The 18,498-nt window shown below is 45.9% G+C and overlaps 1 protein-coding gene across 1 annotated transcript in view; it reads right to left on the bottom strand.

The window, feature by feature from the left end:
* Positions 1–16,506, bottom strand: part of IFNGR1 (interferon gamma receptor 1) — an 84,036-nt gene extending 67,530 nt beyond the window's left edge. Inside the window, exons 1-2 of the mRNA XM_077486778.1 lie at positions 16,335–16,506; positions 7,041–7,155 (exon numbers count right to left, since the gene is read on the bottom strand). Coding sequence (XP_077342904.1) covers positions 7,041–7,155; positions 16,335–16,485 — 266 coding nt within the window. The 5' untranslated portion in view covers positions 16,486–16,506. The remainder of the gene's footprint in view (positions 1–7,040; positions 7,156–16,334) is intronic.
* Between the last annotated feature and the right edge of the window lie 1,992 nt (positions 16,507–18,498).

The raw sequence follows: 18,498 nt of genomic DNA, 5'->3' as shown, positions 1-18,498 counted from the left end.
AATCCTTTTCTCTGTAATTCACCAACCGACACAGCTCCTCTCTGGAACTAAATGGGTTGTATAGCCTGCCATTAGGAGAAACTAGGAAAAATTGTTACACAATACACAGAACTCCCGCCCCATGGGAGCAGGCCCCATGCTATCAACCCTTCCCACTGCTCCTAGCAGCTTCAATACGTCAACAAGCAGTATAACGTAGAAAAAAGGAGGGGTGGGTGCTGTGTCGGTCGGTGAATTACAGAGAAAAGGATTTTACGGTGAGTACAAAAAAATCCTATTTTCTATTATATTCACCGACCGACACAGCTCCTCTCTAACTAAATGGGACTTCCCCAAGCAGTGCCAAAACGAGGGGTGGGAAAAACAGCATAAAAACTTCATCTACCATGGCAAGTGGGAACTAGTGAAACTAAACCCACAAAAAAACAGCAGTGTGTGGAAAAACACCACTATACACTCTCCTCAACAGGAGAGATCCCCAAGACCGCAACATTGCAGAAGTAATGCAACAGTGCATTAACCAAAACAGTACTGCGTTTTTATCGAAAAAACAGGAAAAAATTAAATTGCAACTACACGGCCGCCTGAAAAACTTTGCGGCCAAAACAGGCCCCAGCCGATGCACTGACGTCTACCTTGTAGAACTTGGTAAACGTATGGACAGATGACCAGGTCGCCACCTTACACTCCTGAGCGACAGGCGATTGGTGTCGGAAGGCCCAAGACGTTCCGATTGCTTTTGTAGAGTGGCCCGTGACTGGAAAGGGAGGCACCTGCCCCTTCAAGGCGTAGGCTTGGACTACAATCTGTCTAAACCACCTGGAAATGGTGGCCGACGAGACCGCCATGCCCTTCTTAGGACCAGCCACCGAAACAAACAGTGAGTCTGACTTCTGAAAGGAAGCTGTGGCAGACAAGTACACCTTCAGAGCCCTAACCACATCCAGAGCGTGAAGGGCCACCTCCTTGGGGGTGCTTCGGCTTAGGACACAATGATGGCCATACAATGTCCTCATTGATATGAAAAGCCGAGACCACCTTAGGTACAAAGGACGGTTGCGGGCGCAACACCACCTTATCCCTGTGGATGACCAGATAAGGCGACTTGCAGGACAAGCCCGCCAGTTCCGAAACCGTCCTGGCCGATGTGATGGCCACCAGAAAGACCACCTTCTGTGAAAGGGTCAGCAGAGGAATCTCCCTGATATTCTCAAACGGCGGCTTCTGAAGCGCCGACAACACCAGGTTCAAATCCCACGGAGGTAACGGAGGACGCACCAGAGGGACTACATGTCACACCCCCTGCACAAAGGTACTCACTAATGAGTGAGACACCAGGGTCTTTGAAAAAAAGACAGCCAGAGCTGAAATCTGCCCCTTGATGGTGCTCAACGCCAACCTCTGGTCTACACCTTGCTGAAGAAACAGCAGGATCCTGGATATAGAGAAGGAGCGCGGATGCCACCCTTTCTCCTCACACATGGAGATGTAGGCCTTCCAAGTAGTCTTCCTGGAAGAAGATTTCCGAGCCCTCAGCATAATTGGAATCACCGAGTCCGACAGACCCCTGTTCCTCAATACCTGGCTTTCAATAGCCAGGCCGTTAAAGCAGGGTGAAGGATTGGACTTTGAGATAGGAGGTCCTCTCTCAATGGCCGTCGCCAGGGAGCATCTGCCACCAGGTGCACCAGGTCTGCGTATCAGGCCCGCTGAGGATTACTGGAATCCCCAGAAGCAGAAGTGGCAACAGATTCAGCGGAGGAAAGGCGTAGATCAGCTGGTACTGATCCCACGGAGCCACCAGCGCATCTGACGCGTCTGCCCATGGATCTCTTGTCCTGGACACGAATCTTGGCACCTTCGGATTGAGCCGGGAGGCCAATAAATCCACATCTGGTGTGCCCCATTTCAGGCACAGCCGCCTGAATATCTTCGGATGCAATGTCCATTGTCCTGGATCCAGCATCTGACGACTCAGATAATCCGTCTGCCAATTTTCCACCCCCGGGATGTAAATGGCCATCAGGGCCAGAACGTGTTGCTCTGCCCACCGAAGTATGTGAGCGACCTCCCGAGCAGCGGCTGAACTTCTTGTTCCCCCTTGGTAATTTATGTATGCCACAGCCGTGGCATTAGCTGACTGTATCTTGGTCGGGCACCCTCGAAGACACGCCGACCATGTGTGGAGGCACAGCCTGATCGCTCTCAATTCGAGCAGATTGATCGGCAACTTGGATTCCTCCGTCGTCTAGAGGCCCTGAGCCGACTAAATCACCATCACTCCACCCAAGCCGGACAGACTGGCGTCCGTGGTGACCACCGTCCATTTTAGAGGAAGGAATGATTTTCCGGCCTGAATCACCGGGGACCTCAACCACCAGATCAGGGATCAGGGAGTCCTTGACTGGCTGGCTCACCTGGATCTGCCGATCCAGGGACAACGGAGATTTGTCCCATTTCGTCAAAATCTCCTTCTGCAGGACTCTGGTGTGGAACTGGGCATAAGGCAAAAGTGGAGTGATGACCACTTGCGGTTTAACAACAGTTTGACCGCAGATCTGAGAGTCAGCAATTTGTCTGAGGGGAGAAAAACCCTCGCTTCCCTGGAGTCCAATAGTAGCCCCAGGTACTCCAGATGCTGAGTCGGTACCACCACCAACTTCTTTAGGTTCAACAGCCACCCAAACGCTTGCAGGGTCCGCAAGGTGATCGCCACATCCTCCTCTAACTCTGAGGCGGAAGAAGCTCTCAGGAGAAGATCGTCTAGGTAACCCACGATCGCGATCCCGTGTTGTCTCAACAACGCCAACACTGGAGCCAGTACTTTGGTAAAGACTCGGGGGGCTGATGCAAGGCCAAAGGGATGAGCCAAAAACTGGTAATGGGCTTCCCCGACTGCCAAACACAGAAACTTTTGATGCGCAAGGCATATGGGTATGGTATGTGCAAGTAGGCATCCTGAATGTCCAAGGAAGCCAGGAAGTCCCCTTGATGGAGTGCAGCAACTACTGAGTGAACTGATTCCATTCTGAACCTCTGCACTTTTACAAAGTGATTGAGGGCTTTCAAGTCCAAGATTGGACGTACCCCTTCCTCTTGGGAACCACAAACAGATTGGAGTAGAACCCCTGGAAGCGTTCCGATTCCTGAACTGGTACGATTAACCCCTGATTCAGCAAGTCCCTCACTGCCCCAACAGGGCCTCCCGGTGAACTGGGGACACGGGTATGCTGGAGGGGGAAGAATCTGTTTGGTGGACACGAGAGAAACTCTATCTTGTAGCCTGTAGAAATCAGGTCGCAGACCCATTGGTCGGATAACCGGGAGGTCCAACAGGCTGCAAACTCCCGAAGGCGATCCCCCATCCGAGATGTGGGTGGGGGCAGACCTTCATGCAGTAGCACTTTTGTTCCAGGGACGCTTCTGACCATCCATGGGCGTCCCGACAGGCTGGGGTCGTTTTGCCGAAGCACCGGGTGGACAAAAAGCCAATTGTGAGCGGAAAAGGAGGGCCCTTGCCTGTGGGCTCCTTAGTCTTCCTGGCCTGTGGGAGTAGTGTACCCTTACCACCCGTGGCATTTTTAATAATGTCATCCAACGAGGCTCCGAAGGCTTTCTTGGATGCCTGGTCAGCGGACCAACATTTCAGCCAAATAAGGCGCCTCAGCACCACAGCTGACACTGAGGCCCTGGTTAACAGAGGGAGAGTATCCAGGGCCGCGTCACAAACGTACTTAAGACCATGCACTAGTTGGTCTGCTAACTCCACGCAGACAGGGGAGGCATTCTGCTCTCCCAATTCGCGGTGCAAACGTTTTGCCCACTCAGTCAGTGTCTGCGACACCAGTGCGGATGCCAGTACAGGTCGCACGGCTGACCCCAGAACCATAAACAAGGAAGGAGCCACTGCTTCGGCCTTCCTGTCCGTTAGATCCTTGAATGTAGGAGTTCCCTCAACCGGGATCGTGGTTACTTTATTTAACATAGATACCGGGGGGGGGGGGGGGGCACGACCGGAGGAGCCGACCACTTTTTGAGAAGGCTTTCCTCAAAGGGGTAGCGCACCGCCAAGTTTTTGGGGACCGAAAAGGTCCGTTGCGGGCGACCCCATTCCCTGTAGATTAATTTGTCAAAATAAGTCAAATACGGGAACACCTTAGGTGAACGTGCTGGCTTGTGGGACCCAAAAGGGACCGGTACATCAGCAGAGGAATCCGCTGGCTCCTGAATTTTCAGGGTATCACGCACAGCTGTGATAAGTGCTCCAACAAGCACCTTGTGGTGCCCGGACCCGGACAGGGAATCATCCTCACTGTTTGAACGGTCCTGGTCAGCCACGTCTGATAGGTCAGAGCAGGGGTCTCCAGCCGCAGCAGGGCCCGAGTCTGCATCAGAGCTTTCCCCAGAGGACGGAGGGGGCAGGGGCCTCTTATGTGCACCTTTCCTGCCACATGCCGCCTCTATCTTAGCAACATAGGAGTCCAGGAACACTGTCAGGGTGTCCATGCGCACCACACTAACCGCAGGTGACCCGGTTGCTATAACCTGGATTTCGGGGGAAGAAACACCAGTTTCTGAAGCCATGCTGACCCTATCCTGTCTGCCACCTGCAAGGGGACTTAGGATAGTGAAGGTCCCACCCTCCTGCTGCCGCCGCGTGGGGGGGTGGAGGGGTGCTTAGCGCTAGACTTACCACCCTGGGGCGTTCTGTGAATGCCAATAACAGTGCCTGTAGTCCCTAGGAGGTTCCCATGCAGAGAGAAGAAAAAACTGTGTCAGCAGCAGCAGCAGCTCTAACAGCGGTGCAACGGTCTGCAGAACAGCTTCAGCGTTCCACACAAAGCAATCCAGTGTCCCTCACACACAGGGAATACAGGAAGTGACAAGAGAAAGCACATTGCAAGCTATCACAAGGGGTCAGCGGTGAAGAAAGCATTTTAGCTTTCACAAAATGGCTGCCAATGTAATCCATAGGAATCCCAGGGAAAATGGCTGCTGAAGCTCCCCCAGGGGAATCTATAGCTTTCCCAAATCCAAGATGGCTGCCAGAACGGCGCCATGAGGTGAAAAGAGCAAAAAATAAAAACGAACTGCCTGATGACACAGAAATCCTACACAAAAACTGCCTTCTTTGGACCCCCAGACCTGGACCAGGACTGATCAGCAACCGCACAGAGCCCCACAGGTGAGAAACAGTGACCCACACACATACACCGCCCGCAGCGCATGCAGACACCCCCCTCAGAGGGGGGAAGGAGGGGTGATAGGGACATGGGAGAAAAGATAAGGAGGTGAGGTGGCCCCCGAATCGACCCCCCAGGGAATTCCCAGCTGCTCCCCCCACCAAAGCAGGGAGAGCCATACTTACCAGTCCTGAAGAGCTGGGAGACATTCCGTGGTAGCCAACTCCTGCGCAGTTACAGGGAAAGTTACTGGCCCGGTATACTATGATCCAGACATCAGTAGCCCGGTCATATGTATACCCCGGAGCATTGAAGCTCACCGACCACCTCTAGAGCTTGAGGTATGTCGTGGCCCGCCGAGCTGTAGCTGCGGCCTGCTCACGCTAGATGGCCGGATTGGGGAGACTACAAGAATTTCATTAACCAGCCTGTCACCCAGCCGGCAGTTGATGGAAGAGCTCAGGATCTCTCATCTTGCGCAAAAAGCAGCAAAAACATGGACCGAGAGGCTCGCAGGGTTTCCTAGGTCATTCTCCTTGCTAAGAAAAATAAAAACTGAAGCTGCTAGGAGCAATGGGAAGGGTTGATAGCACGGGGCCCGCCCCCATGGGGCGGGATGAAAGTTCTGTGTATTGTGTAACAATTTTGCCTAGTTTCTCCTAATGGCAGGCTATACAACCCATTTAGTTACAGAGAGGAGCTGTGCTGGTCGGTGAATATAAGAGAAATTATTTTTTACCTACAGGTAAGCCTTATTATAGGCTTACCTGTAGGTAAAAGTAAAAAAAAGAAAAAAAGAAAAAACAGTATACAACCGCTTTAACATCAGGGCGATCAAAGGGTTAACTGTGTGCCTAGCCTGTATTTTACTTTACTGTGCTAGGTGCTTTTACTGCTTGGCAAGGACAAAAATGACATCCCTCCCCTCCTGTCAGAACAAAGGCAACATGTAAACAAGGCAGATCGCTGCTCTGTCTCTGCCTAACAATGAGTGCTGGAGGACATCGAGTACCGTGCATCCGCCAATCAGCTTCCAATGTGTGTAATCACAGCGGAAACGAGCCGGCGGTGCCTACAGGGAGAGTCAGATCATGTATAGGTGCCACACTGTAGCAATAAAATTGCTATAGGGTATACCTTAAGTGGTTAAAAGATCATGAAGGTTTGGGTGGATGGCAATAGAGACAAATGCATTTGCCACTATGGACAATAAAGGGAGCAAAAACAGAAGTTTACTGTTTACATATACTTTTGCCTTTCAGTAGGTATCACATGGCCAAGGACCTAGACCTTTAGGCAGGTCATACATGGCTCGAATCTCGACTGTTTCCTGCTGAAACGGCGAGTTCCGAACCGTTAATTGGCAGGCTGAATGTAGAAAGTTGATCGATCAACTTGGGTACAATAGCATGCGGGGTCATACCTGCTATAGCCGCTAGAAATAATCTCTGTCTTCTCCCAGGGGGGGCAGCTCCCTCTTCCTCGTGCTGGGAGCAGGCAATGGCTTGGCAGGAGGGATTCCCACATCAACAGTGTCTGTGTGATAGGGGAATCAAGAAAATGTCTTTCCTGCAACCCATGGTTATAGGAAAGAATTTGCTCCATATATTGCATGGCCAGAACAGAATGGCACATTCACCAGCATTGTTCCCAGGAAAGATAATTACTGCAGTAACTACTGAACAGTTGTAATCAACTAGAAAAAAATCCAACCAAGCCAACGTTGGTCAGCCAGTAATGCCTGTTCATTTTTATAGGTGAAATTATTTTAATCAATAATAGGTCTCCTAAGGTCTTTGGACATCTTTATTCTGCAGTAAAAACACAATTATATAATAGATAATGAACAATACTTACAAAATTACTAATATTTCCACACAAAAATAAGGCTTCATTTCCATTCTATTGTAGTCCCAGTGCAAAGTTGTATTGAAATTATATGAATTAACCGTCAAGTTGAAAGGTTCTGGAACTGTGGAGAAAGAGAAAGAAAAGAACACAACAAATCCTTATTAGTAATGTCTGTGTCTATGTTTTAATGTGTCATTATTTACTGTATTTGGTTTTGGGAGTGCATTATAATACTTTGGTTGCTTTCATATTGCTCTGTGGAAAAAACACATTTTCATTTTTCCGCATTTAAAGTGTGTTTTCTGGGTGCCGTGCAACCGTGAAACATGGACTTGTGACAAAAAAACACACCAAAAAAATGCAATCATGCAAAGATGCAGCAGGCAGGAAAAATGCACAGCACCTGCAGCACAATGGTGTGAAGAGTCCCACAGGATTAAATGGATTGCATTTTAGGCTGCTTTCATGCCGATGTGTTTTTGCTGCATTTTTGCCTTTTAAAAACACAGCAAGAACGCATTCGTTGGAAAGCAGCCTTAAGTGTAAACAATGTTTTCAGAAAAGTTTAGTAACACGAGGAGAGACAGGAAGACTGTATCAAAAGTACCATGGTATTGTACTATGGTACAGTGCGGACGTTGTTTGTGTATGGCAAAATAACAATTTAATATGGTAAACAGCTTATGCTGTGATGAAAGCACATATCTCATCAAGGAAAGCTGCGCAGATGGGCATAGATGGATCAAATGAATTTTTTTTGATGTAACCTACCCTGTTCAACAGAAGTTCATCATTAGATCGACTGCTATTGAATGGACATGCTGTTGATCAGAGGATGCAGCTCCTGATCACTATATTGACAGCAGCATCAGCTGCTAATCAGTGTGTTTAGCAGCATTAGCTGCTGTCAGAATACTGTACAATGTCCTGGCTGAGAGAATTCCATCATCCGCCTCAACAGTGTGCATAGAAGAATGCATAGAAGAATCTGCTAGTTTATTTTGTTCAGCTCGCAATACCCAGCTTAACCACTGGGCGTTTGCGCTATAGCCAAAAGACGGCTGCAGCACGGACGCAACTGCCGGGAGGCCGTCCCGGACGTCCTCCTGTTTAGTTCCGCGCATCGGGGAAATTCTGTGCTGGCCGTGTCCCTTGGACACAGCCAGTCACAGATCGCTGTAAATGGCCAATCACAGCAGCCATTTACAGCGCGATCGGCGTGTCCAATGAGAGATGATCTCATATGATCAAAGAGACATTGTGTGAGGAGGGAGAGACGAAAGCTGAAGCGAGAGTGAAAAAAAAAAAAACGGAAAATGAAGTGCCCACATGTCCCCACTGTCAGTGCCACCTGTCCCCAGTGCCACATCAGTGTAACGTGTCATCAGTGCCACATATTAGTGCCATCTGTCAGTGCCACGTGCCATCTGTTATCAGTGTCACATGTCATCAATGCCACATATCAGTGCCATCTGTCATCAGTGTCACGTGTCATCAGTGCCACCTGTCATCAGTGCCACGTATAAGTGCCATCTGTCATCAGTGCCACGTGTCATCAGTGCCACATATCAGTGTCACATGTCATTGTCCTGGTGCTCCATGGCCTTCAAAATTGTAATAGGTAGTCAACTAGTTAGATGTGTAATTTATGCTCCTAGAACACCTGACGGCGCTCCCTGCATGTTGGGCCTCTCTATGTGGCCAGGCTGTGGAAAAGTCCCACACATATGGTATTGCCATACTTAAGAGGAGTAGCAGAATTTATTTTGGGGTGTCATTTGTGGTATACACGTCATGTGAGAGAAATAACCTATTACAATGACAATTTTGTGGAAAAAAAATCTTTGTTTTGCAAAGAATTGTGGGAAAAAAATGACAACATCAAAAACCTCACCATGCCTCTTACTAAATACCTTGGAATGTCTACAGTCTAAAAGGGGTAATTCGGGGGTATTTGTACTTTCCTTGCTTGTTCGGGTCGCAAATTTTTTTTTATGATTTGCACCATAGCTTGTAGACTCTCTAACTTTGACAAAGACCAAATAATATCCACTAATTTGGGTTATGTTTATCAAAGATATGTAGCAGTATAAATTGTGGGCAAAATTTATGAAGAAAAATTTATAATTTGCAAAATTTTATTACAGAAACAAAGAAAAATGTTTTTTTTTTAATGTTCTCTTTCTTTTTTCATTTATAGCACAAAATATAAAAAAAAACCCAGAGGTGATCAAATACCACCAAAAGAAAGCTCTATGTGTATGAAAAAAAAAGACAAAAAATTAATTTGGGTACAGTGTTGCATGACCGAGTAATTGTCATTCAAAGTGTGAGAGCACCGAAAACTGAAAGGGGGTTTAAGTGGCCAGTTGTCAAGTGGTTAAAGAGTTACTAAACCCTCGTGTTTTTTTTTTTTAAATAACATGTCATACTTACCTCCACTGTCGTTGGCTGAGTAGGGAAATGGTGGTTATGACTAAGGCCTTATAGGCTGAAACGCGTCAACCTTACTTATTTGTGTTTGGTCAATGTGGCTTGTTAATAAATACTACATTTTTTAAGAGCAATCACTAGAGTGCGGATCATCTTTTCCTCATTTCCCTACTCAGCCAACGACTGTGGATTGAGCACCTGGGAGCTCTGCTATGTGATGTATGGGTAGTAGCACTGACTTTTTTGTTTATATCCTTACCTCCACTGTGCAGTTTGTTTTGCACAGAGTGGCCCTGATCCTCCTCTTCTGGGGTCCAAAAAAAAAGGCACTCCTGGCTCCTTTCCACATCAGAAAATCACCTAGGAGAAACGCTTTCCTTAGAACCATGCGGGCGTGCTCCAGAGTCCAGATTTTGTGCCCATAGACACAGAAAGCCGGACTCTGCCCCCACCCCCCACGGCACACGCATCATTGGATTTGATCGACATCAGCAGGAGCCAATGGCTGCTCTGCTTTCAATCTATCCAATCAGGACATGAGACACCAGCTAGAGCTGGTGTGCTCGTTCCTGGCCGTAGAAAGACAGGGTTCAGGTAAGTATAAAAGGGGCACTGGTACATGACAAGAGGAGAAAAACCATGAGGGTTTACAACCCCTTTAAGAGTGGAATTACCATATTTCACTGCTGTTTTCCATCAGCAAATTAGGGCAGAATCTAACCTCACGGCAAGGTAGCATCTTTGGCTACACCCATCTCTGTTTGACACTGATGACTTCAATACGGAAAGAGAAACCACCCTCATTGTATTGTCTTGTCTACACAGTCTACCCTATCAGACACCAACTGCCTACACGTGTCCTGCTTTGTGAAATGAAAAGCAATAGCACAACTTTAACAAATATCACCCTGGCTTCTCGCATATAAGCGTATGGCATATGGCAGGAATGCTAAACCTGTGGCCCACGACCTCAAACCAAGGAGGTGCATACCCATGCTCTGGGATGATGGATAGGCAAGCTCAGATCTCAATTAACAGGTTGCTAACCTGCCATCCCAGAGCATCAGAGTACAGGGACCCAGTGCCGGCTGCTGAGGAGAAAGGCAGGTGTTGAGATTGCAGGAGCCGCATAAGCCGATGCTTCCTCTGTCGCACCAACAATTGTCCCAGGCAGTGATACCAAGTGCACTTCGCCTGGGGTCTTACTAGCAACCAAAAGCAGAAGCTGGAAGAGGAAAAAGGTCAGTGTCATAAGCTAAACTTTTGCAATGGGCATATTAGAACTTATATAAAAAAGTGTTATTAGGCTGCTTTCACATTGATTTGCAGGTGCGGTGGAAGCTGCGACTTTCCTGTCGTTTAGCTGCACTGAGCCATAGACTTCTACTATATCCTGTGGATTTAGTGCATTTTCTGAATGCAGGAGTTTTGGTGTGCTTTCAGAAAGTGCACCACACCTGCAAGATGTAATAGAAGTCTATGGTTCAGTGCAGCTAATCCGCAGGAAAGCCACAGGTGCACCGCACTGTACCCGTGGGGTGGGTAAATGGCAGCGCATCAGTGAAAGCAGCCTTACAGCTCAGGACAGTAAGAACTCATTAACATTTGCAATTTGAAGGACGGTAAAACCTCGCTTGTGACCCATTACCAAATCACTTAAGCGTTTGTTACCCTTAAAAAAAAAAAAAAAAAAAAAGGATTCTGTTCCTTTAAAGCATTCAGTCCCTCCAAAAGCCTCTGTATCGGGTGAGTATCGCAGCATAAATAGAAATATCTTAGTATTGTTTTAGCTTTAAAACATTTAGTCCCATGGGTAAGTATGTGAATATTTAAATCTGATAATAAGATGTATGCTGACACAGTTCCAAGAAACCATGTAAAAACCAAAAGAGGAAGTAACCAGTAAAAAGTTTTTCACATAACTAAAATGTTTATGCAACAAGTCATGAATAAGAAATATTGAAAATGTGAACTGAAAATATTTTTGTTATAGATTAAAAGAGGTTCTAAAAATTGTGGATGTGTCAAAGCACGTGGGTTCATTCACATGGGGGAAGGGTCCTGCAGAGCATGAAAAGTCATTAAACTTTTTTGAGGCAACAAACAACCCATAATGCACTGCTTAGTCTTTTACCCTTGCCGTTACCACTTGACCTCCTGAAAATTTACAACCAGGCCATTTTTTGGGATAGCGGACTGTGTTACTTTAACTGAGAATTGCACGGTCATACAACTCTGTACCCAAATAAAATGTATGTCATTTTTTTTTCTCCACAAATAGAGCTTTCCTTTAGTGCAATTTGATTACCTGCGTTTTTTTTTTGCACTATAAACATAAAAGGACAGACAATAAAAAATCAAAATAAGTCAAATACGGGAACACCTTAATTGAACGTGCTGGCTTGCGGTGACCCAAAGGGGGCCGATGCATCATCAGAGGGATCCGCTGGATCCTGGATCTTCAGGGTATCACGCACAGCTGTGATAAGTGCTTCGGGGGGGGGGGGGGGGGGGAGATAGGGACGTGGGAGAGAAGAGAAGGAGGTGAGGTGGCCCCCGGATCGACCTCCTAGGAAATGCCCAGCTGCTGACCCCACCGAAGCAGGGAGAGCCATACTTACCAGTTCTGAAGAGCTGGGAGACACTCCATCACAGACCCACTCCTGCGCAGTTACAGGGTGGCTGCTGGCCTCGGTATACTGTGATCCAGACATCAGTAGCCCGGTCATACCCCGGAGCATTGAAGCTCACCGACCACTTCTGGAGCTGAGGCATGTCGTGGCCTGCCGAGCCGTAGCTGCGACGTGCACACGCTCAATGGCCGGACTACAAGGATAACTTAACCAGCCTGTCACCCAGCCGGCAGTTGATAGAAGATCTCAGAATCATTCATCTTGCGCAAAAGCATAAGTCCTGTATCAAAAAAATCGACCGAAGGGCCCGCAGGGTTCTTAGGTCATTCTCCTTCACTAGGCAAAATAAAACTGAAGCTGAAGCTGCTGGGGCAGTAGGGAGGGTTGTTAGCACAGGGTCCGCCCCCTGGGCGGTACTGACAATTCTGTGTATTGTGTTACAATTTTGCATAGTTTCTCCTAGTGGCAGGCTAACAAACCCATTTAGTTACAGAGAGGAGTTGCGTCGGTCGGTGAATATAAGAGAAAAGCCCTTGCACAGAAAACACATGGGTTTTAAAGGGCCAGGCCCTTAGACCTCTAGCGATCTTCAGGGACTGGAACTACTGGGATACAGATCACCACTTCCCTCGATCTGTATAGCACCCTCCGGCTTACTCCAGATGTTGCAATTTATGCAAAGGAGGAGTGCCAATCGCAGGGTCCAGTACCCAAAGCAACTTATAGCCTGGTCCCTCATCTTCCATCTCCAGCAAGGCCCAGGTATGGTCCAGTTGGCGTGCCTAGAATACTATGCCATTAGCCAGAATGGCTTATGTGCAGGTGAGTGCTTGTAGGAAGATTCATGGACTAGCATGCTCAGAAGAATCATTTAGCTCCTTTTGTAGAGATGAGACATTCATGATCTAGAAACTACAGTAAGTGAGGTGTGTCTCCACTGTGCAGATGTGGTATGTGATGTATGGGATTATCTCAGTTACCACCTTTTATCCTACTGGGAGGCATTTGCAAGGGGTTATCTGCTTCTTGTTCCAACCTAGCTAAGTGGAGAAGACACTTCATTGCTCTGGTCTATTCCTTGATGGACATGATCCCTCACTTGTCTGTTATGGTGCACTGCAGTAGGTCTGTGGGTGCCTTCTGGGCCTTTCAGCCCCAGGCATCTGTTTCCAAATTTGTAGGGCTGTCAAAAAAACGAAAATGGGATTTCTGACTTAGCTCTCCCTTACTTGGAGTACTGGACACAGGTCCCTCCACTCTGTTTGTGCATCTCCTTATTACTTGACAAAAATGAGGACTGCTGCAAGTGGGAGAGGTTATATGGGGGTCCTTACAGCTCTGCTTGCCTAAGCTAGCAGCATATAACCCAGTCGTCTATGGCTTCACCCTGCGTCCTGTACTGTATGATTAATCCCTTCTCGACCAGCTGCAGCAGTTGTACTGCAGCCGGTTGGCTCCCCTGGACGAAACGACGTTACCTTTTTGACCAATCAATGTAAACAGACAGATCTCTGTGCTGTTAGGGGTGAGGAGAGCGATCTGTTGTTCATAATATGTATGAACAACGATCATTCTCTTCATTCAGGCAGTCCCATGCCCCCCAGTTAGAATCACTCCCTAGGACACACAATTAACCCCTTGATCGCCCCCTACTGTTAACCCCTTCCCTGCCAGGGACATTTACACAGTAATCAGTGCATTTTTATAGCACTGATCGCTGTATAACCGATCTGTCCACCATAATGTCGCAGTGCCGATAAAAAAACGTTGATCACCGCCATTACTAGTAAAAAAAATAATAAAAATGCCATAAATCTTACCCCTATTTTGTAGATGCTATAACTTTTATGCAAACCAATCAATATATGCTTATTGCGATTTTTATTACCAAAAATATGTAGAAGAATACATATACATACATATCAGCCTAAACTGAAGAAAAAAAATTCTTTTTTAAAAAAAAAATAAAAAATTGAGGGTTATTTATTATAGCAAAAAGTACAAAATACTTTTTTTTTTCAAAATCGTTGCTCTTTTTTTGTTTATAGCACAAAAAAACCCCAAAAAACGCAAAGATGATCAAATACCACTAAAAGAAATGTCTATTTGTGGGAAAAAAAGGACGTCAATTTTGTTTTTGTGCAATGTCGCACGACCGCACAATTGTCAGTTAAAATGACGCAGCGCCGTATGGAAAAAAATGGCCTCGTCATTGAGTAGCCAAATCTTCCGGGGGTGAAGTGGTTAAACAATTTATATATTCTGAAAGCAGAGACCCTGTAAAATAAAATGGATTGAAGTGCATCTCACACAATTGTGATACTGTTTATCAATTCTATATTTTTAGTAAAAAAATAAAAATACACTCACATATTTTAGTGCACACAAAGACAATATAAGACCCATTATAATATATATATATATATAGTAAAATATAAAAGATGACGTGTCGAGTAAAAAGATCACAAATATGTCACGCATTCAAATTGTATGCACCCGTGGAAAGTATATATATATTTATTTATTTTTTTGGCCCTAGAAATATTACTCTCACATTCATTCACATTCATGGTGATACGAATATGCATGGCATATTTGTCAACCTTTTTTGACCCTGCACTCAACACTAACACAATGATAGTACCCAAGAGTAAGTAAGGTAAGCCTGGGAGGTGGGGTTGTCATGTTTCTTAGCATGTTGGCAACCGGAAGGAAAATTTTGACCAATTTCCTAATTGCCATAACAGCTTGGAGTTTCTTTATGTGCTAATTACATAGTATTATTATTCAAGTAATGTTAAAAAAGAATCCTGTTTCATAAAAAAACAAAAACAAAAAAATTATATATATATATATATATATATATATATATATATATATATATATATATATATATATCTCTCAAGACACCTGTGCAGCTTAAAGGGTTTTTAAACCCTTGTTTAAAAACAAATAAAAACAAACATGTCATACTTACCTCCACTGTTCAGTTCGTTTTGCACAGAGTGGCCCCTAATATCCTCTTCTGGGGTCCCTAAGCGGCCCTGGTAGCTCCTCCCCACATTGAGTGTCCACAGTGGAGAAGCGCGCTCCTTGGTGGACACACGTGTCCCGTATCTGTGTTCATTCACAGAGAATGCACGACTCAGCTCCCCGCCACCACATCATTGGATTTGATTGACAGCAGCGGGAGCCAATGCCCGTGCTGCTATCAATTTATCCACTCAGGACACGAGACACCAGGTAGAGCAGGATCGGGGTCAGGTAAGTAAAATGGGGGCTGAGGGGGCTGCAGCATCATAGAAGGTTTTTCACCTTAATGCATAGAATGCATTAAGGTTAAAAACTATGAGGGTTTACAACCCCTTTAAAGCTGAAGTTTAGGTATGGACTATTTTGCATAGTTATTCTGGTTCACGTTGAACAAATCTAAGTATGCATGTGGGATTTTCATGGAAACTGAAAATCTCTGTATTAGGCACTGCTACTACAGTGAATACCACAAAATTCTGGAGGTTGTGCCGAGCAGCTACTGCTTAGGCTGACCATAGATGATCACGGGCTGCAGAAAAGAAAATTGCTGGATTCCCCCATCAACACAGTCTGTGTTGATGGAATCCTTCCCATTACGGCTGGGAGAACACATAGATTATTGCCAATGGCTATAGCTTGAAAAATCCAACAGGCTGGTTGTAACCAAGTTATTTGATCGATCAACTTGAGTACAATCAGCCCGGCCAAGATTTGAACCGTCAATGGCCAGTTTTATGGAATACAGGAGGTCGGTCGTTCAGCACAGCATTCAAAGAACATTTTGCATTCTCTCAAAGATTGCAAAGTGTTCATTGATTGGGCGAGGCAGGGGTGTCACAACCTCCACCTTGTCCTATTAGAGAACACTTGAGATTCCCTGAGAAAATGCAAAGTGTTTTCTGAATGGCGCCTGTGCCAAGCAAGTGACCTTCTGTGTTTACTAAGCAGCCGGCAGTAGCTGGGCAAGGGATCCGCAGTGCCTACGACAGTGATTAACAGCTTTCACGGAGATCAGCCAGAAATGCTGCATGCTTACTTTCACAAGGAATCGCACAGCAACAGGCGCTTCTGCAACACAAGCTTTGTGAATGGGCACTAAGTGAATAAAACACAATTATTAATCTCAGAATGCTATAGTAAAGAAAATCACATGACCAAGGGGTATTTTTATATACATCAGTATAACACAAACATAACTTACCTCTTTCATCAGAAAAACACATCTCCTTGGATTCCTCCTTTTTCATCAAAAGAAAAAATTGTGATTCACCTTTTGCAGAAAAACAGTAAGTCTCCTGATCCGAAATAGAAAATGTAACTTTACATGCTAAACTGTCACAATCTGTTGCCATCTGCAAAAAAAGAAAAATGCATTATGTGGAGAGCTTATTGCGTATGCAGCTTTGTCCTTGTTAGATCCTTGCCCATGTTCCTGCTTACGCTTGTGCCATGGCCTCTGCCCCAGGTTTTGTGTTCTATGGAGCAACTGTTGGGCGGCACAGTGGTGTAGTGGTTAGCACTCTCACCTATCAGTAAGAAGGGTTGCTGGTTCGAATCCCAACCACAACACTACCTGCCTGGAGTTTGCATGTTCTCCCTGTGCCTGCATGGGTTTCCTCCAGTTTCCTCCCACACTCCAAAGACATGCAGGTAGGTTAATTGGCTTCTGTCCAAAATTGGCCTTAGTTTATGAATGAGAACCTTGGATTGTGGACTCCTTGAGGGTGGGGGCCAATGGGTGTGCAATGTACAGGGATAGGGACAATTGTAGACACCTCACTCAGGTTGAACTGGATGCACTGGTGTCTTTATTCAACCTTACTATGTAACCCTTGCATGCAGGGGTTAGAACTATGTCCCCTTATGCTGTGTGCATCAATAGAAACACATAGCCTTGGAAGGCAGTCCCCAGCTCCTACCACCTCCAAGCTAGAAGACTGACTGAACTGCACAATCCACTGTTAACTCTTCTCTGTGAAGATTAAAAGTTCAGGGAAGAGGCACTGAGACAAGCAAGAGCCAGCAGCATTGAAAGTTGTAGACTATAAGTGCTGGGGGATGAGAATTTTAACAAATAGTTTACTGGGGAAAGTCTATTTTATTGTGCTCTATGTTCTAAGCTAAAAAATGCTAATGGATTTAATACTACTTTCAAACAAAACATTTCCAGTATACAATGTTTACTCAATTTACTCAAATATACTGTATATAAAATAGAATCCTGCATAACCCCAGTCAGTCTTGGTCAATCTAGAGACAAGGCTAAATATAGATACCATAGTTACGACTGTTACTTTGACATTTTTCAATACAAAATTGTTGAAATCAGGAATAGGATTGTTCAAGCTATTCTCAGAAATAATGGGATTTTTGTACTCACCGTAACAACCTTTTCTCTGAAGTTTATTGACGGACACAGCTCCTTTAATTCTTGACCTTAGGGTTATCAAGCCACCTTCAGGAGAGGATTAGGCAGAACATGTAACACATGTAAAAACAGCAAGACTGCACACCACCGCCCAGGGGGCGGTCCCTCTGGCTATAACCCCTCACCCTGCTTCCTGCAGCTCAGTTCATCAAAAAGCAGTACAAACATAAAAAGGAGGGGTGGGTGATGCGTCCATCAATGAATTTCAGAGAAAATGATTTTACAGTGAGTACAAAAATCCCATTATCTTTTTCGTTCATTTACGGACACAGCTCCTTTAATTCTTGACCTTCGGGACGTCCCCGAGCAGTGTCAAAAAACGAGGGGTGGAAACAGCAAAACTAAATTCACCCACAACAAAAGGAACACCTCAACAGAGGAGTTGCCATCTTAAACGTCCGCCATCAAAACCAGCGGCCAACTTATCCATCAAAAGATGCGTCTACAACAAACTTGTAACTTAAAGAAAGTGTAAACTGCAAACTTACACAGCCGCCTGCAAAACCTTGCGGCCAAAGCAAGCATCCGAACATGCGCTTACGTCAACTTTGTAGAATTTAGTTAAAGTGTGAACGGACGACCAAGTTGCTTGATGAACACAGATGCTTGATGTCAGAAAGCCCAGGAGGTTCCAATTGCCCTGGTGGAATGAGCCGTGACAGGAAAAGGGGGCACCCGCCCCTTTAAGGCATAGGCCTGAACCACGATCTGTCTGATCCACCAAGAAATGGTGGACGACGACACCACTAGACCTTTTTTCGGACCAGCCACCAAGACATAGATTCTGACTTCTGGAAGGGAGCCGTAGCGGACAGATACACCTGTAGAGCCCAGACCACATCCAGGGAATGTAAGGCAACCTCTTTCGGGTGTGTCGGCTTAGGACATAAGGATTGTAACACAATGTCCTCATTTAGATGGAACGCCAAAGCCACCT

The sequence above is a fragment of the Lithobates pipiens genome, unplaced genomic scaffold (assembly GCF_037356315.1).
Source record: "Lithobates pipiens isolate NorthernLeopardFrog02 unplaced genomic scaffold, aLitPip1_a1.2 Scaffold_18, whole genome shotgun sequence".
In the NCBI taxonomy this organism is placed as follows: Eukaryota; Metazoa; Chordata; class Amphibia; order Anura; family Ranidae; genus Lithobates; species Lithobates pipiens.
The sequence above is the reverse complement of the archived record's forward strand: the minus strand, read 5'-3'. Positions and strand labels throughout refer to the sequence as shown.